The 21,088-nt window shown below is 45.1% G+C and overlaps 1 protein-coding gene across 1 annotated transcript; it reads right to left on the minus strand.

Annotated features, from left to right (window-relative positions):
• Positions 1-18,966: 18,966 nt before the first annotated feature.
• Positions 18,967-19,923, minus strand: LOC124664702 (myb-related protein Hv33-like). Its single transcript, XM_047202158.1, has 2 exons — positions 19,637-19,923; positions 18,967-19,519 (listed from the first exon to the last, which is right to left on the minus strand). The coding sequence occupies exons 1-2, from the start codon at positions 19,921-19,923 to the stop codon at positions 18,967-18,969; spliced, it is 840 nt and encodes a 279-aa protein (XP_047058114.1).
• Positions 19,924-21,088: the final 1,165 nt, after the last annotated feature.

The raw sequence follows: 21,088 nt of genomic DNA on the forward strand, positions 1-21,088 counted from the left end.
AACGCCAAACCTCCTATTTTCCCCCGGAAGGCTCCAGAACACCGAAGAAGAGCCGGAGAGGAGGCCCAGGGGCCCCAGACCATAGGGCCGCGCGGGCTCCACCCTGGCCGCGCCGGCCTATGGGGAGGGAGCCCTGGCGCCCTTCCGACTCCGCCTCTTCGCCCATATAAGCCCTCGTGACCTAAAACTTCGATACCACTTGACGAAACTCCAGAAAGACTCCAGGGGCGCCGCCACATCGCGAAACTCCAATTCGGGGGACAGAAGTCTCTGTTCCGGCACCCTGCCGGACGGGGAATTGCCCCCGGAGTCATCTCCACCGCCGTCTCCACCGCCATCTTCACCGCCATCGCTGTTCCCATGATGAGGAGGGAGTAATTCACCCCTGGGGCTGAGGGCTCTACCGTAGCTATGTGGTTAATCTCTCTCTCTGTACTTCAATACAATGATCTCATGAGCTGCTTTACATGATTGAGATCCATATGATGAGCTTTGTATCGCTACTAGTTATGTGCTACTCATGTGATGTTATTAAAGTAGTCTATTCCTCCTGCATGGTGTAAAGGTGCTAGTGTGTGCACCGTGTGGTTCTTGTCGTAGATTATGATCATGATCTCTCGTAGATTGTGGAGTTAATTATCATTATGATAGTATTGATGTGATTTATTCCTCCTTTCATAGTGTAATGTGGACAGTGTGTGCGCTATGTTAGTTCTTGGTTTATTTTGCAATGATCTATTATGCTCTAAGGTTACTTAAACATGAATATCGAATGTTGTGGAGCTTGTTAACTCCGGCATTGAGGGTTCGTGTAATCCTACGCAACGAATGATGTTCATTATCAAACAAGAGTGTATGTAGCACATATGAGAAGAAGTATTTATTATGCGATCAATGTTGAGAGTGTCCACTAGTGAAAGTATGATCCCTAGGCCTTGTTTCCAATACTGCAAACACCGTTTATTTCATTGTTCTACTCGCATGTTTACTTGCTTCCATATTTTATTCAGATTGCTATTACCACTCATATACATCCATACTACTTGTATTTCACTATCTCTTCGCCGAACTAGTGCACCTATACATCCGACAAGTGTATTAGGTGTGTTGGGGACACAAGAGACTTCTTGTATCGTGATTGCAGTGGGTGCTTGAGAGGGATATCTTTGACCTCTTCCTCCCCGAGTTCGATAAACCTTGGGTAATCCACTTAAGGGAAACTTGTCTGCTGTTCTACAAACCTCTGCTCTTGGAGGCCCAACACTGTCTACAAGAATAGAAGCACCCGTAGACATCAAGCTATTTTCTCGGCGCCGTTGCCGGGAGGAAAGGTAAAAGGCACTCATACTTCGGTTCCAGTGTAACAGTACTTTTCTGGCGCTATTGTGTGTGTGCTCGAAGCTATTTCCTTTAGACTCTGCAATTGCGACATTTGGTTTCTTGTTTACACTAGTTAGGCATAATGGAAAACAACAAAAATATGAGAGATCTTTATGAACTTTATCTTGAATTAGGACATGATGTGTTTGAAGAGAGAATTAAAAAACCCATGGAACTTTATATGCATGCTAATGGGAATGTTATTAATATGAATGCTTTGAACATCATTGTTGCTAATGCTATGGAAAATTCTAAGCTTGGGGAGGTCGGTTTTGATGAAAATGATCTCTTTAGCCCTCCGGGTATTGAGGAGAAAGTTTATGTTGATTATGATATGCCTCCCATTTATGATGATTATAATGATAGTAGTCTTTTAGTACCACCTTGTTATGGAGGATAAATTTGATTATGATTACAATACACCTCCTATATTTGATAGCTACTTTGTTGAATTTGCTCCCACTACAATTAATAAGAATGACTATGCTTATGTTGGGAGTAGTAATTATTGTATGCATGAGACTCATGATAAGAATGCTTTATGTGATAGTTATATTGTTGAGTTTGCTCATGATGCTACTGAAAGTTATTATGAGAGAGGAAAATATGGTTGTAGAAATTTTCATGTTACTAAAATGCCTCTCTATGTGCTGAAATTTTTGAAGCTACACTTGTTTTATCTTCCTATGCTTGTTACTTTGCTCTTCATGAACTTGTTTATTTACAAGATTCCCATGCATAGGAAGCATGTTAGGCTTAAATGTGTTTTGAATTTGCTTCTTGATGCTCTCTTTTGCTTCAAATACTATTTCTTGCGAGTGCATCATTAAAACTGCTGAGCCCATCTTAATGGCTATAAAGAAAGAACTTCTTGGGAGATAACCCATGTGTTATTTTGCTACAGTACTTTGTTTTATATTTGTGTCTTGGAAGTTGTTTACTACTGTAGCAACCTCTCCTTATCATGTTTTTGTGCCAAGTAAAGTTTCTACGTTAAAGTTGATGTTATATTTGGGATCGCTGCGCAGAAACAGCATTGCTGTCTGTCACAAATCTGGGCACAGGCCTCTGTATAAAATTCGAAAAAATCTGCCAATTTACGAGCGTGATCCTCAGATATGTACGCAACTTTCATTAGTTTTGAGTTTTTCCATTTGAGCAAGTCTGGTGCCATCTTAAAATTCGTCTTTACGGACTGTTCTGTTTTTGACAGATTCTGCCTTTTATTTCGCATTGCCTCTTTTGCTATGTTGGATTAATTTCTTTGATCCATTAATGTCCAGTAGCTTTATGCAATGTCCAGAAGTGAAAAGAATGTTTGTGTCACCTCTGAACATGTGAATTTTTGATTATGCACTAACCCTCTAATGAGTTTGCTTGAAGTTTGGTGTGAAGGAAGTTTTCAAGGATCAAGAGAGGAGGATGATATACTACGATCAAGAAGAATGAAAAGTCTAAGCTTGGGGATGCCCCGGTGGTTCATCCCTGCATATTTCAAGAATACCCAAGCATCTAAGCTTGGGGATGCCCAAGGCATCCCCTTCTTCATCGACAAAGTATCAGGTTCCTTCTCTTGAAACTATATTTTTATTCGGTCACATCTCATGTACTTTACTTGGAGCGTCTGTTTGTTTTTGTTTCTGTTTTTGTTTGAATAAATGATTGTTTGGGAGAGAGACACGCTCCGCTGGTTCATATGAACACATGTATTCTTAGCTTTTAATTTTCATGGCGAAGGTTGAAACTGCTTCGTTTAATTGTTATATGGTTGGAAACGGGAAATGCTACATGTAGTAATTGGTATAATGTCTTGAATAATGTGATACTTGGCAATTGTTGTGCTCATATAGATCTTGTTTAAGCTCTTGCATCATGTACCTTGTACCCATTAATGAATAATTACATAGAGCTTGTTAAAATTTGGTTTGCATGATTGGTCTCTCTAAGTCTAGATATTTTCTAGGTTGAGGTGTTTGAACAACAAGGAGACGATGTAAAGTCTTATAATGCTTACAATATGTTTATATGTGAGTCTTGCTGCACCATTTTATACTTGAGTTTGCTTCAAATAACCTTGCTAGCCTAAACCTTGTATAGAGAGGGAATACTTCTCATGCATCCAAATACTTGAGCCAATATTCATGCCATTTGTGTCCACCATACCTACCTACTACATGGTATTTCTCCGCCATTCCAAAGTAAATTGCTTGAGTGCTACCTTTAAACAAATTCAAAAGTTATTACCTCTTATTTGTGTCAATGTTTTATAGCTCATGATGAAGTATGTGGTGTTTATCTTTCAATCTTGTTGGGCAACTTTCACCAATGGACTAGTGGCTTCATCCGCTTATCCAATAATTTTGCAAAAAGAGCTGGCAATGGGATTCCCAGTCCCAAATTAATTAACAAAAATAGACACTCCTCCATGGTATGTGATTGTTGGACGGCACCCGAAGGATTCGGTTAGCCATGGCTTGAGAAAGCAAAGGTGGGGAGGAGTGTCATCATAATAAAACTAAAATAAAAAGGCACTCCTTCATGGTATGAGATTGTTGGCGAGGCACCCGAGGATTCGGTTAGCCATGGTTTGTGAAAGCAAAGGTTGGAAGGAGTGCCACCCAAAAATAAAATAAAATGGGAGCCGCTCTTTGAAGGTTTGTCTGGCAAGGGGGTTAGAGCGCCCACTACCATTCGTTGACAACAACAAACACCTCTCAAAACTTTTACTTTTATGCTCTCTATATGTTTTCAAAATCAAAGCTCTAGCACAAATATAGCAATCGATGCTTTCCTCTTTGAAGGGCCATTCTTTTACTTTATTGTTGAGTCAGTTTACCTATTCTTTCTATCTTAGAAGCAAACACTTGTGTAAATTGTGTGCATTGATTCTTACATGTTTACCTATTGCACTTGTTATATTACTTTGTATTGACAATTATCCATGAGATATACATGTTAAAGTTGAAAGCAACCGCTGAAACTTATATCTTCCTTTGTGTTGTTTCAAAGCTTTCTACTAAGAATTTATTGCTTATGAGTTAACTTTTATGCAAGACTTATTGACGCTTGTCTTGAAAGTATTATTCATGAAAAGTCTTTGCTTTATGATTCACTTGTTTACTCATGTCATTACCATTGTTTTGATCGCTGCATTCATTACATATGTTTACAAATAGTATGATCAAGGTTATGATGGCATGTCACTTCAGAAATTATCTTTGTTATCGTTTTACTCCGCTCGGGACGAGCGAAACTAAGCTTGGGGATGCTGATACGTCTCCGACGTATCGATAATTTCTTATGTTCCATGCTACTTTATTGATGATATCTACATGTTTTATGCATACTTTATGACATATTCGTGCATTTTCTGGAACTAACCTATTGACGAGATGCCGAAAGGCCAGTTGCTGTTTTCTGCTGTTTTTGGTTCCAGAAAGGCTGTTCGGGCAATATTCTCGGAATTGGACGAAATCAACGCCAAACCTCCTATTTTTTCCGGAAGGCTCCAGAACACCGAAGAAGAGCCGGAGAGGAGGCCCAGGGGCCCCAGACCATAGGGCCGCGCGGGCTCCACCCTGGCCGCGCCGGCCTATGGGGAGGGAGCCCTGGCGCCCTTCCGACTCCGCCTCTTCGCCCATATAAGCCCTCGTGACCTAAAACTTCGATACCACTTGACGAAACTCCGGAAAGACTCCGGGGCGCCGCCACATCGCGAAACTCCAATCCGGGGGACGAAGTCTCGTTCGGCACCACTCGCCGGACGGGGAATTGCCCCCGGAGTCATCTCCACCGCCGTCTCCACCGCCATCTTCACCGCCATCGCTGTTCCCATGATGAGGAGGGAGTAATTCACCCCTGGGGCTGAGGGCTCTACCGTAGCTATGTGGTTAATCTCTCTCTCTGTACTTCAATACAATGATCTCATGAGCTGCTTTACATGATTGAGATCCATATGATGAGCTTTGTATCGCTACTAGTTATGTGCTACTCATGTGATGTTATTAAAGTAGTCTATTCCTCCTGCATGGTGTAAAGGTGCTAGTGTGTGCACCGTGTGGTTCTTGTCGTAGATTATGATCATGATCTCTCGTAGATTGTGGAGTTAATTATCATTATGATAGTATTGATGTGATCTATTCCTCCTTTCATAGTGTAATGTGGACAAGTGTGTGCGCTATGTTAGTTCTTGGTTTATTTTGCAATGATCTATTATGCTCTAAGGTTACTTAAACATGAATATCGAATGTTGTGGAGCTTGTTAACTCCGGCATTGAGGGTTCGTGTAATCCTACGCAACGAATGATGTTCATTATCAAACAAGAGTGTATGTAGCACATATGAGAAGAAGTATTTATTATGCGATCAATGTTGAGAGTGTCCACTAGTGAAAGTATGATCCCTAGGCCTTGTTTCCAATACTGCAAACACCGTTTATTTACTGTTCTACTGCATGTTTACTTGCTTCCATATTTTATTCAGATTGCTATTACCACTCATATACATCCATACTACTTGTATTTCACTATCTCTTCGCCGAACTAGTGCACCTATACATCTGACAAGTGTATTAGGTGTGTTGGGGACACAAGAGACTTCTTGTATCGTGATTGCAGGGGTGCTTGAGAGGGATATCTTTGACCTCTTCCTCCCTGAGTTCGATAAACCTTGGGTAACCCACTTAAGGGAAACTTGCTGCTGTTCTACAAACCTCTGCTCTTGGAGGCCCAACACTGTCTACAAGAATAGAAGCACCCGTAGACATCAGTACCCTTGAGTCGCGGTTGGCCACACCAACCGCGAACGAAGGGGGGTCCCTATATAATTGGCGCTGAACGGCCGCGCCGAACAGTTCGCCATTCCCTTCGTCTTCGTCGCGCGCCAGAGAGGAGATCGTCGCACGCCGCCGCACACGCCGCCTGGACGATCGACGTCGCACGCCGCCGCACACGCCGCCGGCGCTCGCCACGCCGCCGTTCGTCTCCGCGCCGCCCTTCTCCGCCCTGCGCCCCTCCTTCTTCTCCGACCCGACGTCCCTCTCTCCGTGTGCATGGTGCTTGGGCGCCAGGGCCGACGCCGGCCGCCGCGCGCGCGCCTCTATGTGGCACTCGCGCGCGCGCCGCCTTGCGCCGCCCCTGCCTCGGCGCGCCCTCTGGCCGGCCTTGCTCTGCCCTGCGCGCCGCGCGCGGCCCCTGCATCACATCGAGGGAGAGGTAGAGAAGGAGAGAGAGGACCGCCGGTCGGCCGGATTTTTTTTCTTTTTTTTTAATGTTTTGTTTGTTATTTTTAATTTTAACTATACTTAAGAAAAAAAACTTAAAACTTTGTAATTATAATTAATGAATTAATTAGTAACTATATATAGTTAACAAAAAAACATAAAGAAAAATATCCTCGATCGATTTGGCCGATTTTTTTTTAATTTGTAACTAATTAAATTACTTTGTGTTTTTTTTGTAACTAACTACTTAACCAAAACATAATATTTGGAATTTGGAATGTTAAGAAAACATAATATTGGAATGTTAAGGAAAAAATAACTTAAAAATAACTTAAAAAACTAACTACTAACTAATAAACCTCTAATATTGGAATGTTAACTAACTAACTACTTAAGTAAAAATAATAATATTGGAATATATGTTAAGAAAAAATAACTTAAAAAAACTTAATTGGCATGTTTGGAATTTGGAATATTGGCGTGTTAAGTACAAAAATAATTACAAAGTTTGGAATTTGGAATATCGGCTTCGACCCCGCGTGTATCCTCGCCGCCCCCTCCGTATACGCGCGGGTTTTTTTTGTTTTTTTACGAGAGAGAGAGGATCGACACCGCCACCGTCACCGCAACCGCCCTTTCGCCACCGCCCTTTCGCCACCGCCAGCGCTCTCTCTCCTTTTGCCACCGCCGCCCCCCTTTCGCCACCGCCACCGCCCTCTCTCCTTTTGCCACCGCCCTTTCGACACCGCACTTAATTAATTAGTTTTTACTACATGTTTTCAGGACTGACATATGGCGGACGATAGAGCTGACCCGATTATGGACAACTATAATCAAGAAGTTGAAGAACATTTATTTGGCATCATAAAAGGCGATATTCCTTATGTGCCGACCGAACAAGATGAAGATGATATTTCTTCTTATCTGAATCTTGACGGTCAAGATGAAGGCCGTCAGCAAGATGATGGGGAAGAAACGTCGATAAACGACGATCTTCAATTGCAAGTAGCAACCAGCTCCGGCGCCGAGGTATATATATACATTTTGCCTCTAGTGATACAAACTTACTGATTTGAATAAATATGTGTGTACTAACACGCGCGACTCTCTTTCTTATTTTAGCCCTCGGCCGGATCGTCGAAAAATCGAGTACGTCGTCGTCAAAGCGTGGCGCAACCAAGACACTCAAACCAGGAGAAACATATACCATCGAGGTTGTCGACAGTGCAACCGGCAGGCCGCTGGAGCCCCCGAAGCACGCCACCAAGTTTATCAACCAATGCGGAGCCGTTGTTAGAGACAACATCTCGATCACCCTCCAGGAGTGGAATGAGCCAAAGAAGGCACGTCTTGGTTTCACTTTTGTCGACAAGAGAACTAAAAAGGATTGCTTTAAAAAGCTTATGGAGCATTTCATCCTACCTCCGGAATATCACAAATTCGATGAGGAGGGTAACAAGATTAAGGAAAACAAGGAGAGGAGGAGGCTAGTCAAACACTTCGCTCTTGGTAAGATGGCCGATACATTCCGGAAATTCAAACAAAATCTAGCCCGTGACTATGTCAACCAGAACAAGACTCCGGAATTCAAAGGACAGTATGAGAGACTTGAACATGATTGGCCGAATTTCTAAGCGTAAGAAATCGGAGTATTTCATTGAAATATCGAAAAAAAATAAGGAAAATGCGGCTAAGAAGGAGTACAATCATGTTATGGGGCTAGGAGGGTATCGCTTTTGGGAGCCTAAGTGGGAGATGATGGAGAACGAGCTGAGGAGGCGAGGAATCCGTCTAGGTACGGAGGGATGGGACCGAAGGGCCAAAAGCTGGTGGTACGAGCATGGGGGAACGCTAGACCCGGAGACAGGGGCGTGTGTTTACGGGAACAAAATGTTTAAACCCACCCAAGCCCTTATTGACGCAATGAGGGATGCTCAAGAGGGGAAGATCAAGTTCAACGGAGAGAACGACGCGCTGACAAGAGCCCTCGGGAATCCTGAACACGGAGGACGTGTACGAGGCATGCCCGGGAACATTACGTGGAAAGAAGGGTTCTCCCAGGACGATGACCCATACGGTTACAGAAGCCGTAAGAGAAAGTCGGAACGGGATGCAGATGTTGTGGCGCGGTTGGCATCGGAAGTCGATGAGATGAAGAAAACCCTGACTATACTAGTACAGGAGAGATCGGCAGCTGGGACGCATGAACATCATCCAGCGGATCTCGGAAGCCAGCAGCGGAGAAGCAGCGTGGCTTCCACGGAGGTCCAGCCGGCTACTGATGCACCGGAGATCCAAATTACTGCACCGGAGCCTCCTCGCTACCCCGTGGACGATGTAAAGGAGATGAAAGAATGTCATCTCGCATTATCCTACCGGGAACATGTCCACGAAGGTAGCCATCGGCAGATGCTTTACCATGTGAGCCTGGAGCACTCCACCACAACAACCCCATTGCGGATGGCTATGCTCGTGTCACGGTGGAGGAAATAGTCCCGTGGTTTGAGGACCTGGAGATTGACATTGCTACACCCGAAGGGGAGAGAAGACTTGGAGGTGTCAAGCGCCGCTTATTCTCCGGAAAAGAAGTTTATCAAGTTTCCGGGCGAGGCGCCAAGGTGAACAAGTCCACCCTCCTCTGGTGGTGGCGGCGGCGGCGGCGGTGGTGGTTCACCTACACCTCCTTCACGTCAGCCGACGCCTCCCCCAATTCACCTCGGCGGGTAAGCGTACGCCGCCCCCCGGTCCTCGTCCGGCGGGTGATCGACGCCACCCCCAATCCACCTCCGGCGAAGAAGCGTAGCGCTCTTGGGTTATTAACCCGGAGCCTTATGTACCTGCAACCACAAAGATACCGTAGAGCCATCACTAAAGCCTCTCACCCCGAGGCCTTGGGAACTTAGTGTGGAGGAAAATGCAGCGGCCGTGGCTGCTCAAGCATGAGAAATGGAAGGCGGACTGCAAGAAGAAAAGAGAGCCCGAGCCCAAGCAAGTATTTTCTGAGAAGGAAAAGAGCTGGGCTAAGTCATTTTTGAACACACCGTCCCAAGCCGCGAAGAATCTGCCTGATGACTATGAACGTGAACTTCGTAGTCAAGCACTCGCGGTCAGGGGGAAACAAGTTGCCCAGCTCGGGGAACAAAGTAAACAGTCGATCGCCCCACTCATAGTGAAAGCCGCCGGTCCGGACGATGCCCCCGATGTCATAGCAGCTGCGGCAGCACAGGGATTGATCGAAGCGAGTGCCACAGAACAAGCGGCCAACTTAGGTCCGACTCTTCGTGCAGCGTTAGGCCTTGATGAGGCGCCGATGAAGGACGTAGTATTTACATATGTGCGGAATGGGCCTCTCGTCGAGCCTGCGCAGAAGAGGATCTACCTTGACAAATGACAAGTCTGCTAAATTGGTACAAGGCTTACATACAACTTAAAAACGCCAAAGACTATATTTATGCGGAAGTTAGACCCGAGCATCACTTCAAACATTACTATATAACAATTCATCGGAGTGAATTGTTCCAGCTGTTCAATCTGCGCGAGCTCGACAAATCTATCATCAGTTGCTATGTTCGTAAGTGATTTATTAATTTCTACCCCATCTCGTTCATTGTCTGCACTATAAATATATATATTGTCCTAACTATCTTGTTGTGTACGCTATTATGCAGAATGAAGAAGCGGGAAATGCGAATAAAGCGCATCCATGATGTTGGGTTCATTGACCCACAAATCGTTAATTCATATGTGTTAGAACACCACCCCAAGGACGTGGAGGATGACCTGTGGCGGTTTCTTATAAAACAGGAACTCAAAAGTGATATTCTATTTCCTTACCATTTTGGGTGAGTGTTTCGTCTTGAGCACATTCTCTTTTGTTTACTCCATGCATGGTATGTGGCTAATCGATGAGTTATGCATGACTCGTGCATGTATCGTGTCCGCAGGTTCCACTGGATTCTCGCTAGTAATTCAAATTCAGAACTCCACGCTCTCGTCCACTACTCTCGAATATGGATCCGAAGCATTGGGCCGACATGAGAAAAATGATGCAAAAGTAATTATTTTCATTCGTTTGCGCTCTATATCGATCGGCCTATTTCGTTCATCATTTCCTAATATCAAGTAACTAATTAATAACTCTTTTGTTCATTTAATTTTCCTTGCCTCGTAGGGTTTGGAGACGGTTCGTAGATCAAAAGGTCGGTGAATTAAAAAAAGAGCTACATTTTAAAAGGGCAAAGAATGCGACTGGGGATATTCAGCCACCGGGAACCAATCTATGTGGATACTATGTTTGTGAGAGGATCCGGAGATACACCACTAAGCGGCAGCCGTCTGAGAACAACATCAGGAGGAATAACCTCCGGACGACGCTTAGTCCAGAAGCTCGCTTCCGACCACTTCAAGAGGAACTAGCTGGATGGTTCGCGAGGGAAGTCATCGATCCTAGAGGAAAACACTATGTAGAGGACGTAGAACTTTATATGCACTAAATATGTATGGAAACTTGTTCAAAATTGTATATGGTCATCCGATATTGAATATATATTGTATATTCCTCTTGAATTCTTTTTGGTTCTAATTTCAAATTTGTTTGAAATTGTACATTCATATGCATGTATGTAGTACGGTAGAATATGTGAAACTCCTTCAAAATTAAAACCCAAAAGAAATAAAACAATACAAACTAAAAAGAAACCAGATTTAGGGGGAGGGGGGCTAAACCCTAAACCTGCGGCGGCCTTTAGTCGCGGTTGGCCAGGAGAACCGCGACTAAATGCCCTCCGCCCCGAAGGACTGCTGGCGGCCACGTGGAGGCGCCTTTAGTCGCGGTTCATAAGGAACCGCGACTAAAGGGTGGGGCCTTTAGTCGTGCTTGCTTGGTCGCGGTTGCGCAACCGCGACCAATGGCAGTTGCGAACCGCGACCGAAGCCGTTTTTTCCACCAGTGATCACTTAAGATATGTTTATTTCGGATTCATTTCAAGGGAAAAAAAGCACCATGATGTAATGCGTTTTCTATGCTGTCACGGTAGTATCATTTACTTGTATAAAGCATACATTCACATCTAAACTTTTCCCCTTCAGCAAAAGACTATAACCTAGAGCTCAAGCTAGTCTTGTGCGCGGACGCATGCATGCTGACAGTACTCAGCTTAGCTGGATGCTCCGTCACTAGCTAGCTCAGTGAAGTGACAATTGTTATTTGCTAATAATGACCACGTGCGCGGGACGACCGCACCAGTGTGCCACTAATTAACTACACTAACCACTCGCCTGCACCCTGGGCGGCTGGCTAGCTATCCATGTCACGACTTGTGGTGGAAAGTATGGCAATGAAAAGCCATGGACGTTGCTGTCGAGCACGTAACACACTCTCGTGTAGCACAGGTGCTCTTTCATCTGAAGCGGTCACTAACCATGCATATCCACCGTGCCACCGTGCATGCATGATAACGTACAGTTGGTCTGTATAAAATAACTGGTACATGTAGCTTTTGCTGCTTAATTGTTTCCCGCATGCTGCAAGTTTTTTTCCATACGGAGGTAGACCTCCGGCTTCTGGGTTCCACTATCGGAGATAACGGAACACAAGATTGTTTACAAACCAAGATCAACAAAAAAAGAAAACGAAAAACAAAAGAAAGCATAACTTCCACCCATAGAAAGCGTCAAAGTTCTGAACATTTGGATGAACAACCGACTAGCATCACCAGAAGAACCTCCACATAGGGTTTTTAAACCTACACGTTCTATTTGTCATGCCGGAAACAAACTGCTGGTAAAACATCTCAAACATTACATCTCCAGGCTCCAAATCAACCAGTTCTTCCAGGAGTTTGGAAAGAAGCATGTAGATAGCATCGATCTTCCAGTGACCCTTCTAACTCTGTGGCGCCTGTTGAGTCCCACCCTGAACAGCAGCCGTCGACGAGCTATCTTCAATCTGAAGCGTCAGCCGTTCTGAAGACGAAGATTGAATCAAAGATGCCTGCGCCTGAAGAGCCCTAGCACCTGACAAAATATCATCCTTGTCAATGCCTAGTTGCAAACTGGGGCAATACCGCAAAAAAGAGCATGCATAGTAGATAATTTCAGAGGGATTTTTGATCAATTTTCCTTCAAAACAGGCTCTGTTCTGATCTTCCATAATGCCCAACACAAAGCTACCACTTCTACCACATGCAGATTTGTTCTCCCAGGATAAAACTTTGCAACGCAAACAAAGTACTGTGTCAAATTCCCTGGTCTACTAGTAGCTCCAAATGTATTACTTACCATATATTTTGCGACATAACAGGTAAAGAAGAGATGATGTATTGTTTCCTGCTCCTTACAAAACCTGCATTTAAAATCCCCTTGCCACCCTCTTTTTTCCATATTGTCCTTTGTTGCAACTGCATTGTGCCAATTTAACCATAACCAGATCCTAATTTTAGGTGGAATTTTTTTGCTTTCCAAAGGTATTTAAAACTCCTTCTTCTCGAATTCTGACAAAAGTAATCTTGCAGGTAAGGCACCCAACCCGTTTCGTCCTGCCGCTCCCGCGAGCGCAGGGCGAAACCCTAGCCTTCCCCAACTCCAACCCCTCCTCCCCCCGTCCCTCCCTCGCCGCCGCCAGAGGGCGTCGCCGGGCAAAGCCCCGGGGCGCCGGCGGCGGCGGGGCTTCTCTCTCCCCCGCGTGGCTGTGGTGGCGCGGGCTGGCGTGGTCGGCGGGGGCGCCGTGCTTATCGTCTGGCGCGGCGGCGCAGTGGCCTGACCACGGCGTGGTGAAGGCGCTTCTCCGGCGGGGTGGCGGCGCAGCTTCTGGCTTCTGGCCGGCTGGCGCGGCCCTGCGACGGCACGCCGTGGCCATAGGTGGCGGCGGCGGGCCTAGATCTGGGCCAGCGGGCCTAGGTCTGGGCCTCATCAGGGCTGCCGCGGGTGGGCGGCCTCGATGCGTCTGGTCGGCGAGCAACGACGGCGCTGGTTCGTCTCCCCCGATGTCATGTGGCGGGCATCGTGGTGGGTGCCTCGGTCCGGCGTCCTCGACTCCTCGGGATGTGAGGCAGCGGCGGGCGGCGTCTGCGGCGTGGAACTACGGTTCACGTCGGTTCTGAGGTAGTAGCTGCTGTCCTGGGCTCCTGCTCATCGTTCCCCCACCTCCCGGACGAAAGTCCAAAATCTTGTTGATTGGGCAGCGGCGAGGCGCTGCTGCGCCGTGACCTTCTTGGAGGCGCCGCCTGGGGAGGTTTCGGTAGGTTGGCGGAGCTGAAGGTTGCACCTTTGGGCAATGTCGGTCCTTGAGCAGCTTCGGTGATCTCTAGCCCGTATGCGTGCGTCGACGGCAGTCTGCCCCGTCCTCTGCAGGTGCTCCCGGCAGATTTCTCGTCGTTGGTGGATGTCCAAGTGCTCGGTAGTGCGGCCGGTATGGTGTGATCCTTGTCAAGGTAGTCTTCTCTTGGGTGGCGTCGGGTCCGGAGCCCAACACCTCTGCGGCTCTCGGGTGAGCCTCTCTCATGTCCGATGGTTCGACGCCTTCGAACCAGGCGAGAGGGCAGGGGCCCTCTTCGGCATGAGAACAGGTTGGTGCTTCTGGTGCTTGGAGTCCTGGCTGTTCTCCTCGGAATCAAGACTACAATTCTGCCCCGGGCAGTGCCTCGCCGTGCCTCCGATCGGTGTCCTTGGTGTCGAACAGCGGCGGTCTGCACTCCTGCAAGCTTGTCCTCGCTCGTAGTGCAGTGTTGTAATTCGTTCTGTATGTACCTGTGTATCTTTCCTGCCGTGGTGTGCGTGTGTGGTGTGGTGTCCTGTTGTAACTCCTGGCCGGTTGATGGCTTTGTTAATTCAAAGCTGGGCTTTCGAGCCTTCTGTTTAAAAAAAATCTCATGTAGCTTATTATAAAAATATTTGACAGTAAAAATTTCCTGAGTTGGTTAAACCCTAGATTGGTTTATCCTTGCCTTCACTCAGAGGGCAAGTTAAAGTTTTATCAATGGTTCTTCTTAGCTACTGATGTTGCTCTCCAACTATCCATCTCCTAAAAGTGAACTGCCAGTTCATTTTTTTTTGCATCAGCCAATGGAACTTATGTGTTCATTGCAGATGTCATAAACAGTAGTGTACAACTTCTTAAATGGTAGATATGTACACCAAGTATCATCCCAAAACTAGTTGCCTCCCCATTACGGCATTACCTATTCTCATTTGTCTATTCTCCAAGTAATACTTTTTAACTTTCAAAAAGTCATCCCAACTAGCAGAATCGGTTTGTTTATGTTAGACTAAAGCAATAGGTTTCTTATGTGCATACTTAGCATGGACAATGTCTTGCCATAGGCCCTCATTATTTTCCAATTTCCTCCACCACTTATATATGTTCATTTATCAAGGTTTTTGATCCCCAAACCCTCTCTATCTTTTGGCCTGCAAAGAATTTTCCACTTGACCAAATGATACTTTCTAACAGAGTGGCCACCTTGCAAAAAAAAACCTTCTCTGATTTTCAAAAACTTTTCCCCAAAAGTCAAAGGGAATCTAAATAAAGACATGTAATAAGTATAGATCCCATTCAAGGAAGAGTCTATCAACACTTTCCTGCCAGTCATGGCAGCCATCCAAATGTTTCAAGCTTCTATCATCAACTTTAAATCTCTAATCCTCACTCTAGATCCACTCACAAGAGCACCCAAATATTTCATAGGCCAGCTGCCAAATTGAAAGTCAAGAATATCAGCATAGTAACCCAACTTTATGTTATCTTCCGGGACCATCATCACTTCACTTTTTATTAACTAATTTTTCAACCCAGCCATCTCTTAAGAAAATAAAGAAGGATCTTAACATTTATAGCTATATTATAATCATCCTGGAACATAACTATTGTATCATCATCATACTGTAAAATACAGATCCAATTATTAACTATATGTCGGACCAAACCCTTGACTAAACCACCATTTTGGATTTTTCTGAACAATATAGCTAACATCTCCAGCTGAATCAAAAAATAAAGGATATATTGGGTCTCCTTGTCTCACCCCTTTAAAAGTGCCAAAAAAATCCTATGAAGTTATTTACTTTGACAGCTAGAGTACCACCAACTATCACTTTTTCCATCCAGCCACAACAAATGGCATTGAACCCACTAAGCTCCAAGCTCTTAAAAAGAAACTTCCAGTTTAATTTATCATAAGCTTTTTTAAAGTCAATTTTGAAAACCACATCGAGTTGTTTTTTTACTTCTAGACTCCTGCAAAATTTCATGCAAGGAAATCACCCCATCCATAATATTTCTTCCTTTCCTGAAAGCATTTTGACAAGGTAGAATAACTTTATCTATTGCAGGATCAAAACGAATGGATAGAACTACAGCAAAAAAAAATTAAAAAGACATTCAGTAGGCATATAGGTCGAAACAAATGTATCATGTCAGCCCCCTTCTTCTTTGGTATTAGTGTAATAATGCCAAAATTAACCATAAAAAGATCGATCCCACCTGCATGAAAAACCTCAAAAAGATGAACTAGATCATCCTTGATAAATATATGCCAGCAGTGGTAAAAATCAGCAGGACGGCCATCATGCATAGCTGCTTTATTCCTCTCCATTTGAAAAATGGGAACTCTAATTTCTTCTTCATAAAAAATTCTACACAACTCAGTTTTATCCATATAAGATAGTCTTTCACCAACAAACCGCAAATTTAGATCTAAATGTAAAGATGAAATATTATCCCGCCGAAAGAGCTTTTTATAAAAGGTTGTTACATGTTCTAAAATCTCCTCATTCCTTATAATCTCCTTATCATTAGCATGTAACCTAAATATTGTGTTTTTCCTTTCTTACCATCTGCCCCTATACGAAAGTATTTAGTATTGTTGTCACCTTTCAACAACAAATTTTCACTGGATCTACTATACCAAAAAAAGTTCATCGGCTTCAAAGATATTCATCAATTCTTTTGGAAAGTTAGCTCAATAAAACCATTCCACATCAGATAAAGGTTTCAGTTCCTCCAACATCTGTTCGAAATTTTTTTGCTTCTTTATTTTCAAATGATTACCTCTTAAATTTGTTCCCCAACCCTTTAGAGTCTTTTTAACATTTTGAGCCTTAAAATGAAAATACTATTAGCCCGTTTTACCCTAATTTGTATGCACCAAGCTTTTTTGAATCTATGAAATCCGCCTCCTTTTTCCCAATTCAGCTCATATCTAAAAGAGGTTGAAGGTTTAACTTGCTCACTATGAATCAGAGGGTTATGATCAGAACATTCTCTCACCACCTTTTGTAAAATTGCCAAAGGGAATAGATCCTTCGAGCCTCTTGAAACCAAAACCCTATCTAGTTTTACCACTATAGGAATCTTATGCTTGTTTGACCACTTGTACATCCCACCTGTCATAACCAACTCTCTGAGCTCATACAAGTTAATCACTAAAATAAATAAATCATTGTGTCTATTGCTTTAAAACTCTTTATTTTTCTCAAAAGAAAATCTTAGGATATTAAAATCACCTCCTAGCATCAGAGGCAACCTTTGATCAGAGCTTATTTCAGCTATTTTTGTAAGGAACCTATCCTTAACAGATTCATGAGAAGCTCCATAAACTATCACCAAAGTCCACCTTTGGTTAATGTTATTTTTGTATTAACAAAAACAACAACTTTTAGGTGAAATATACCACTTGAAAAGGAGATCACATCAAACCTATCCATACTGATACCCCTTAGAATTCCACCAGACTTCCCTTGTGAGGGCAACCAATGCCACCTAGTACGTTAAACATGCGTTGAGTTTTCTCCTAGTCTGGGTTTGACAACAAAAAATGTTTTTTCTTTCAAAAATACAACATGAAAGTTACACATACATACGTGAGCATTTAAGATATCTCGATACAAGTATGGAACTATCTAGGGTGTTTGCAACTGAAAATTTTGAAATATCACTCCTTTATACCCCAAATATAAGGTTATTGCACGAATTCAAAAGGTTGCGTTTTAGAAACTCCTAACGTATACATGTGAAGTGTAACTGATCCTCATGCATGGAACAATGGTACGATGTGGAAATAATATGAAGAAAAATGAATTTATCATGATCATGACCATGGCCTAATAATAGCCGTTTTATGGCAAGGGCAAAGGAAAATTCATTTGTACTGAAAGTATGTAGGAATCGAACACAATCCCAAGGAATGAGAGGAAATGATCTAGCTAGAAACCAACCTATGTTTTTCCCCCTCGTTCGCGAAGCTGGCGGTCTTTGTCGCCTCCTGTGGCCTTGGGGCCTTGGAAGCGCGGCAGACCACGACCCCTTGATGGTGGAAGGGTTCTTGCTCTTAAAAGAAAAAATGTTTGCAGTGTATTCTTCAGGATGGTGAAGGGGCGACGACATCCTTAAGTCATAATAACCCTCTGCACTGTCCTCATGTTGGTAGTGTGGCTTGCACCGATGGAAGGCGCGTGGAATTGCCTTCACCACATATCTAGTGGGATCTACTCGGTGTTCATGTCAGTCAGTGTGGTTTCAAGTGTGGCCCTTCCAATCTATGGGTTCTCATCTTTGGCAATGGTTGCTGCTTTGGTGCGCTGGTTCGTAGGCGCCTTAACATAGTGTCTTCTTGCTTGTCTGCTGCTACAAGATCTGGTATGGCAAGTTATGTCCGGCCCTGGCAAGGGAGGGCGAGGATGGCGACGCGCTTTTAGTTTGTTGTTGTGTGTGTAATCCTCGCTAGGTGGTCCAATGCTATATTTGCATTTATGTTACTTTTAGCTTTGTTGTGCTGTTGTTGATGATTATTAATATATTGGTGGAGCTTTTTGTAAACGAAAAGAAATCTTATACGAATCAAATATATGACATGAAGGTCTATTGTTTGAAAGGTCAAGTTGTCGTTGTTTTTTTTTTTTTTTGACTACCGGTTATCATTATTTGCACTATAAAAATCCCTATGGTGCTACTAAATGAACATCTGTATTATATATATGTTTAAGAAATTTTTGACAATCAAATGTGAAATAGTGGCGCATATTTTTTTTATCATACAAGGCTGTGGGCTAAATGTCATTCATTCTCAAATTTGCTTGGGAAACTCTAAATGGCATTCATTCTCAAATTTTCTTGAGAGATTTAATTAATCAGAAACTATGGCAAAATAATCTGAGATATATAATAATTACAATTCCACGAGATTTAAAAGAGAAACGAAGTCCTCCTCGTGAGACAAAAATAAACGGATTTACCACTCAATCAATTAACTCGACAACGATTTGGTTGTGCGCAAGAGGGAGCTGCCTAGGATGCATGAACATACACAATGTAATTGAACAAATTTACCCAGAACTACTCCTCTTGCAAGCTGGGCTAATCAACAAGCAAATCAATCGGCCGAGCTCCCGGAATTCGTGCAGTAGAACTCGCTGTGGTCCCACCCGTCCATGAGCAGGTCGCCGGCCTGGTAATCGAGAAGATCATCGAACCCCAGGAGATGGACCATGTCCATGTCGGCGCCGTCGCCGGCGCTGTAGAAATAGTGGTCCTCCGCAGCGTCCTTGCCGCCGACGCTCACCTCGCTCTCTGAGCTGGCGCCGTTCTCGTGGGTGGTTGTCGACTGAGTGGTGCCTGCGGCTGCAATGGCGTCGCCCCCTCCGCCGCCGCTACCGAGTAGCTGGCACGCGAATAACGGGAACCGTGCAGGGACAGGAGGCGCCACCGCCGTGGCGCCCCCGCTGCTAAACGGCTTTTTGTCTTCGGCCTGTGCTAGCTCGAATGACTTGGCATCGGCAGCTGGGAGGTCACCCCGCTTCACGCAGCTGCCGCCGTCCTCCCCGCCGGCGCTGGTGTTTTGCTGGCGCTTCCTAATGCGGGAGTTCCAGTAGTTCTTGATCTCGTTGTCCGTCCTCCCAGGCATCCTCGCGGCGATCACTGACCACCTGACAATCGATCGAAACAGCAAATTAGTACACAGAAATTCATTTCAGCGTCGACAGCCGTTTGGAAGATTATATGAACAACTACGAGCAGTTAAGAAAGAGGAGCTAATAATGTACCTGTTGCCAAGGGATTTCTGGAGGGAGATGATGGTCTCCTCCTCGCGCTTGGAGATGGGCTCCTTCTTCAGGTCCGGCCGGAGGTAGTTCATCCACCGCAGACGGCAGCTCTTGCCGCTCCGCCGCAGCCCGGCGAGCTGCGCCACGGAGCTCCAGGTTGACACGCCGTGCCGCGTGATCCGGGTGTAGAGCCGTTCGTCCTCCTCCGGCGACCACAACCCCTTCCTCTCCTTATTCGCCTCCCCGCCGCTAGCGTTGCCATTGCTCGCCGCCCGCTTCTCCACCATTCTCGGTTAGTTAATGGAGGCTTAGCTCGTTAGCTACTCCCGCTGTGATTGGAAGGCCAGGTCGAGTACTAGGCTACTTCTACGGAGTACTAGCCAGCTGGTGCTTAAGTATGTTCTAATTGGATCTGCAATTCATTTATAGGAGGGGTATATGCTCTTTTTGCACACTGTCCTAATACCAAATGTGGAGATACATCTGTAACATTACACAAATTGATTAACAATCCTGTACGTCTGCGATCGCATTGTCTTTAGTCTTATTCTATCCACCCTAAAAAGTTACAGTGCCATGCATGAGCATGCATGTGCTTACTCATGTGTACCTCCATCATGCATCATTATCTATGCATGTGCAAGCGATTAACATCATGCAATAAAACATGTTGATTTGTGTTGGTGGAAAGTTTCTAGTTTACCTTGTCAAAACAAAATCTTGAAAATGACAGCCTGCCAAGCTAAAGGAATTCACAAGTATTAACCTTGCTAGTCTCAAGACAGATCATGCAGATGGCTGTAGCTTTTGTCAGCTACTCCTTTTCATGAAGTCTTGACCAGTTTAGAGCAAGTCTAACACACCCCCTAAAAGGTCCAACCCCATAAAATAACCGCTGGTATACGGGGTAGAGCTCTATCCGGCCGTCTAGCAGACCCCGTAAATCAGCCCCCCTTATCGAATTTTTTCAGTTTTGGCTACGGGGCGGCTCTTCGCCCCCTACTTGTGCGGGGTGGGAAGGGGAATAGAGGGCCAAACCACCATTCTCCCCTCCACTGCGCGCGAAGGGTTTCAGCGAAACCCAACTGCCGCTGCCCGATCTCCTCCGCCCCACCCTTCCCGGCAACGACGCGGCCGGATCTCGCTGCCATGAACCCCCGCAAGCCCCGCCGACCGCCAGCGGTGCACCACCTTCGCCCGCGGTGGTTGATGTCCCCGTCGGAGGTCCGCCAAACTTCGGCGACGTGTCGGCCATGATCTCCGCCACCATCCCGTTGAAGAGAAAGAGGATCCCGAAGCAGTTCTTTGAAGCCCCTGCGGCGGCCGCAGCTCCGCCAGCTCTGACTGCTGGAGCTGCCAAGAAGGGGGGAAGGACGAAGACGAAGGCGGCTGGGCCGAGGGGTGCCCCGCCGAGCAAGGTGAAGACAAAAGCAGTCAGCCGCATCGGCCTCG

This window comes from Lolium rigidum, chromosome 6, assembly GCF_022539505.1.
Source record: "Lolium rigidum isolate FL_2022 chromosome 6, APGP_CSIRO_Lrig_0.1, whole genome shotgun sequence".
Lineage (NCBI taxonomy): Eukaryota > Viridiplantae > Streptophyta > Magnoliopsida > Poales > Poaceae > Lolium > Lolium rigidum.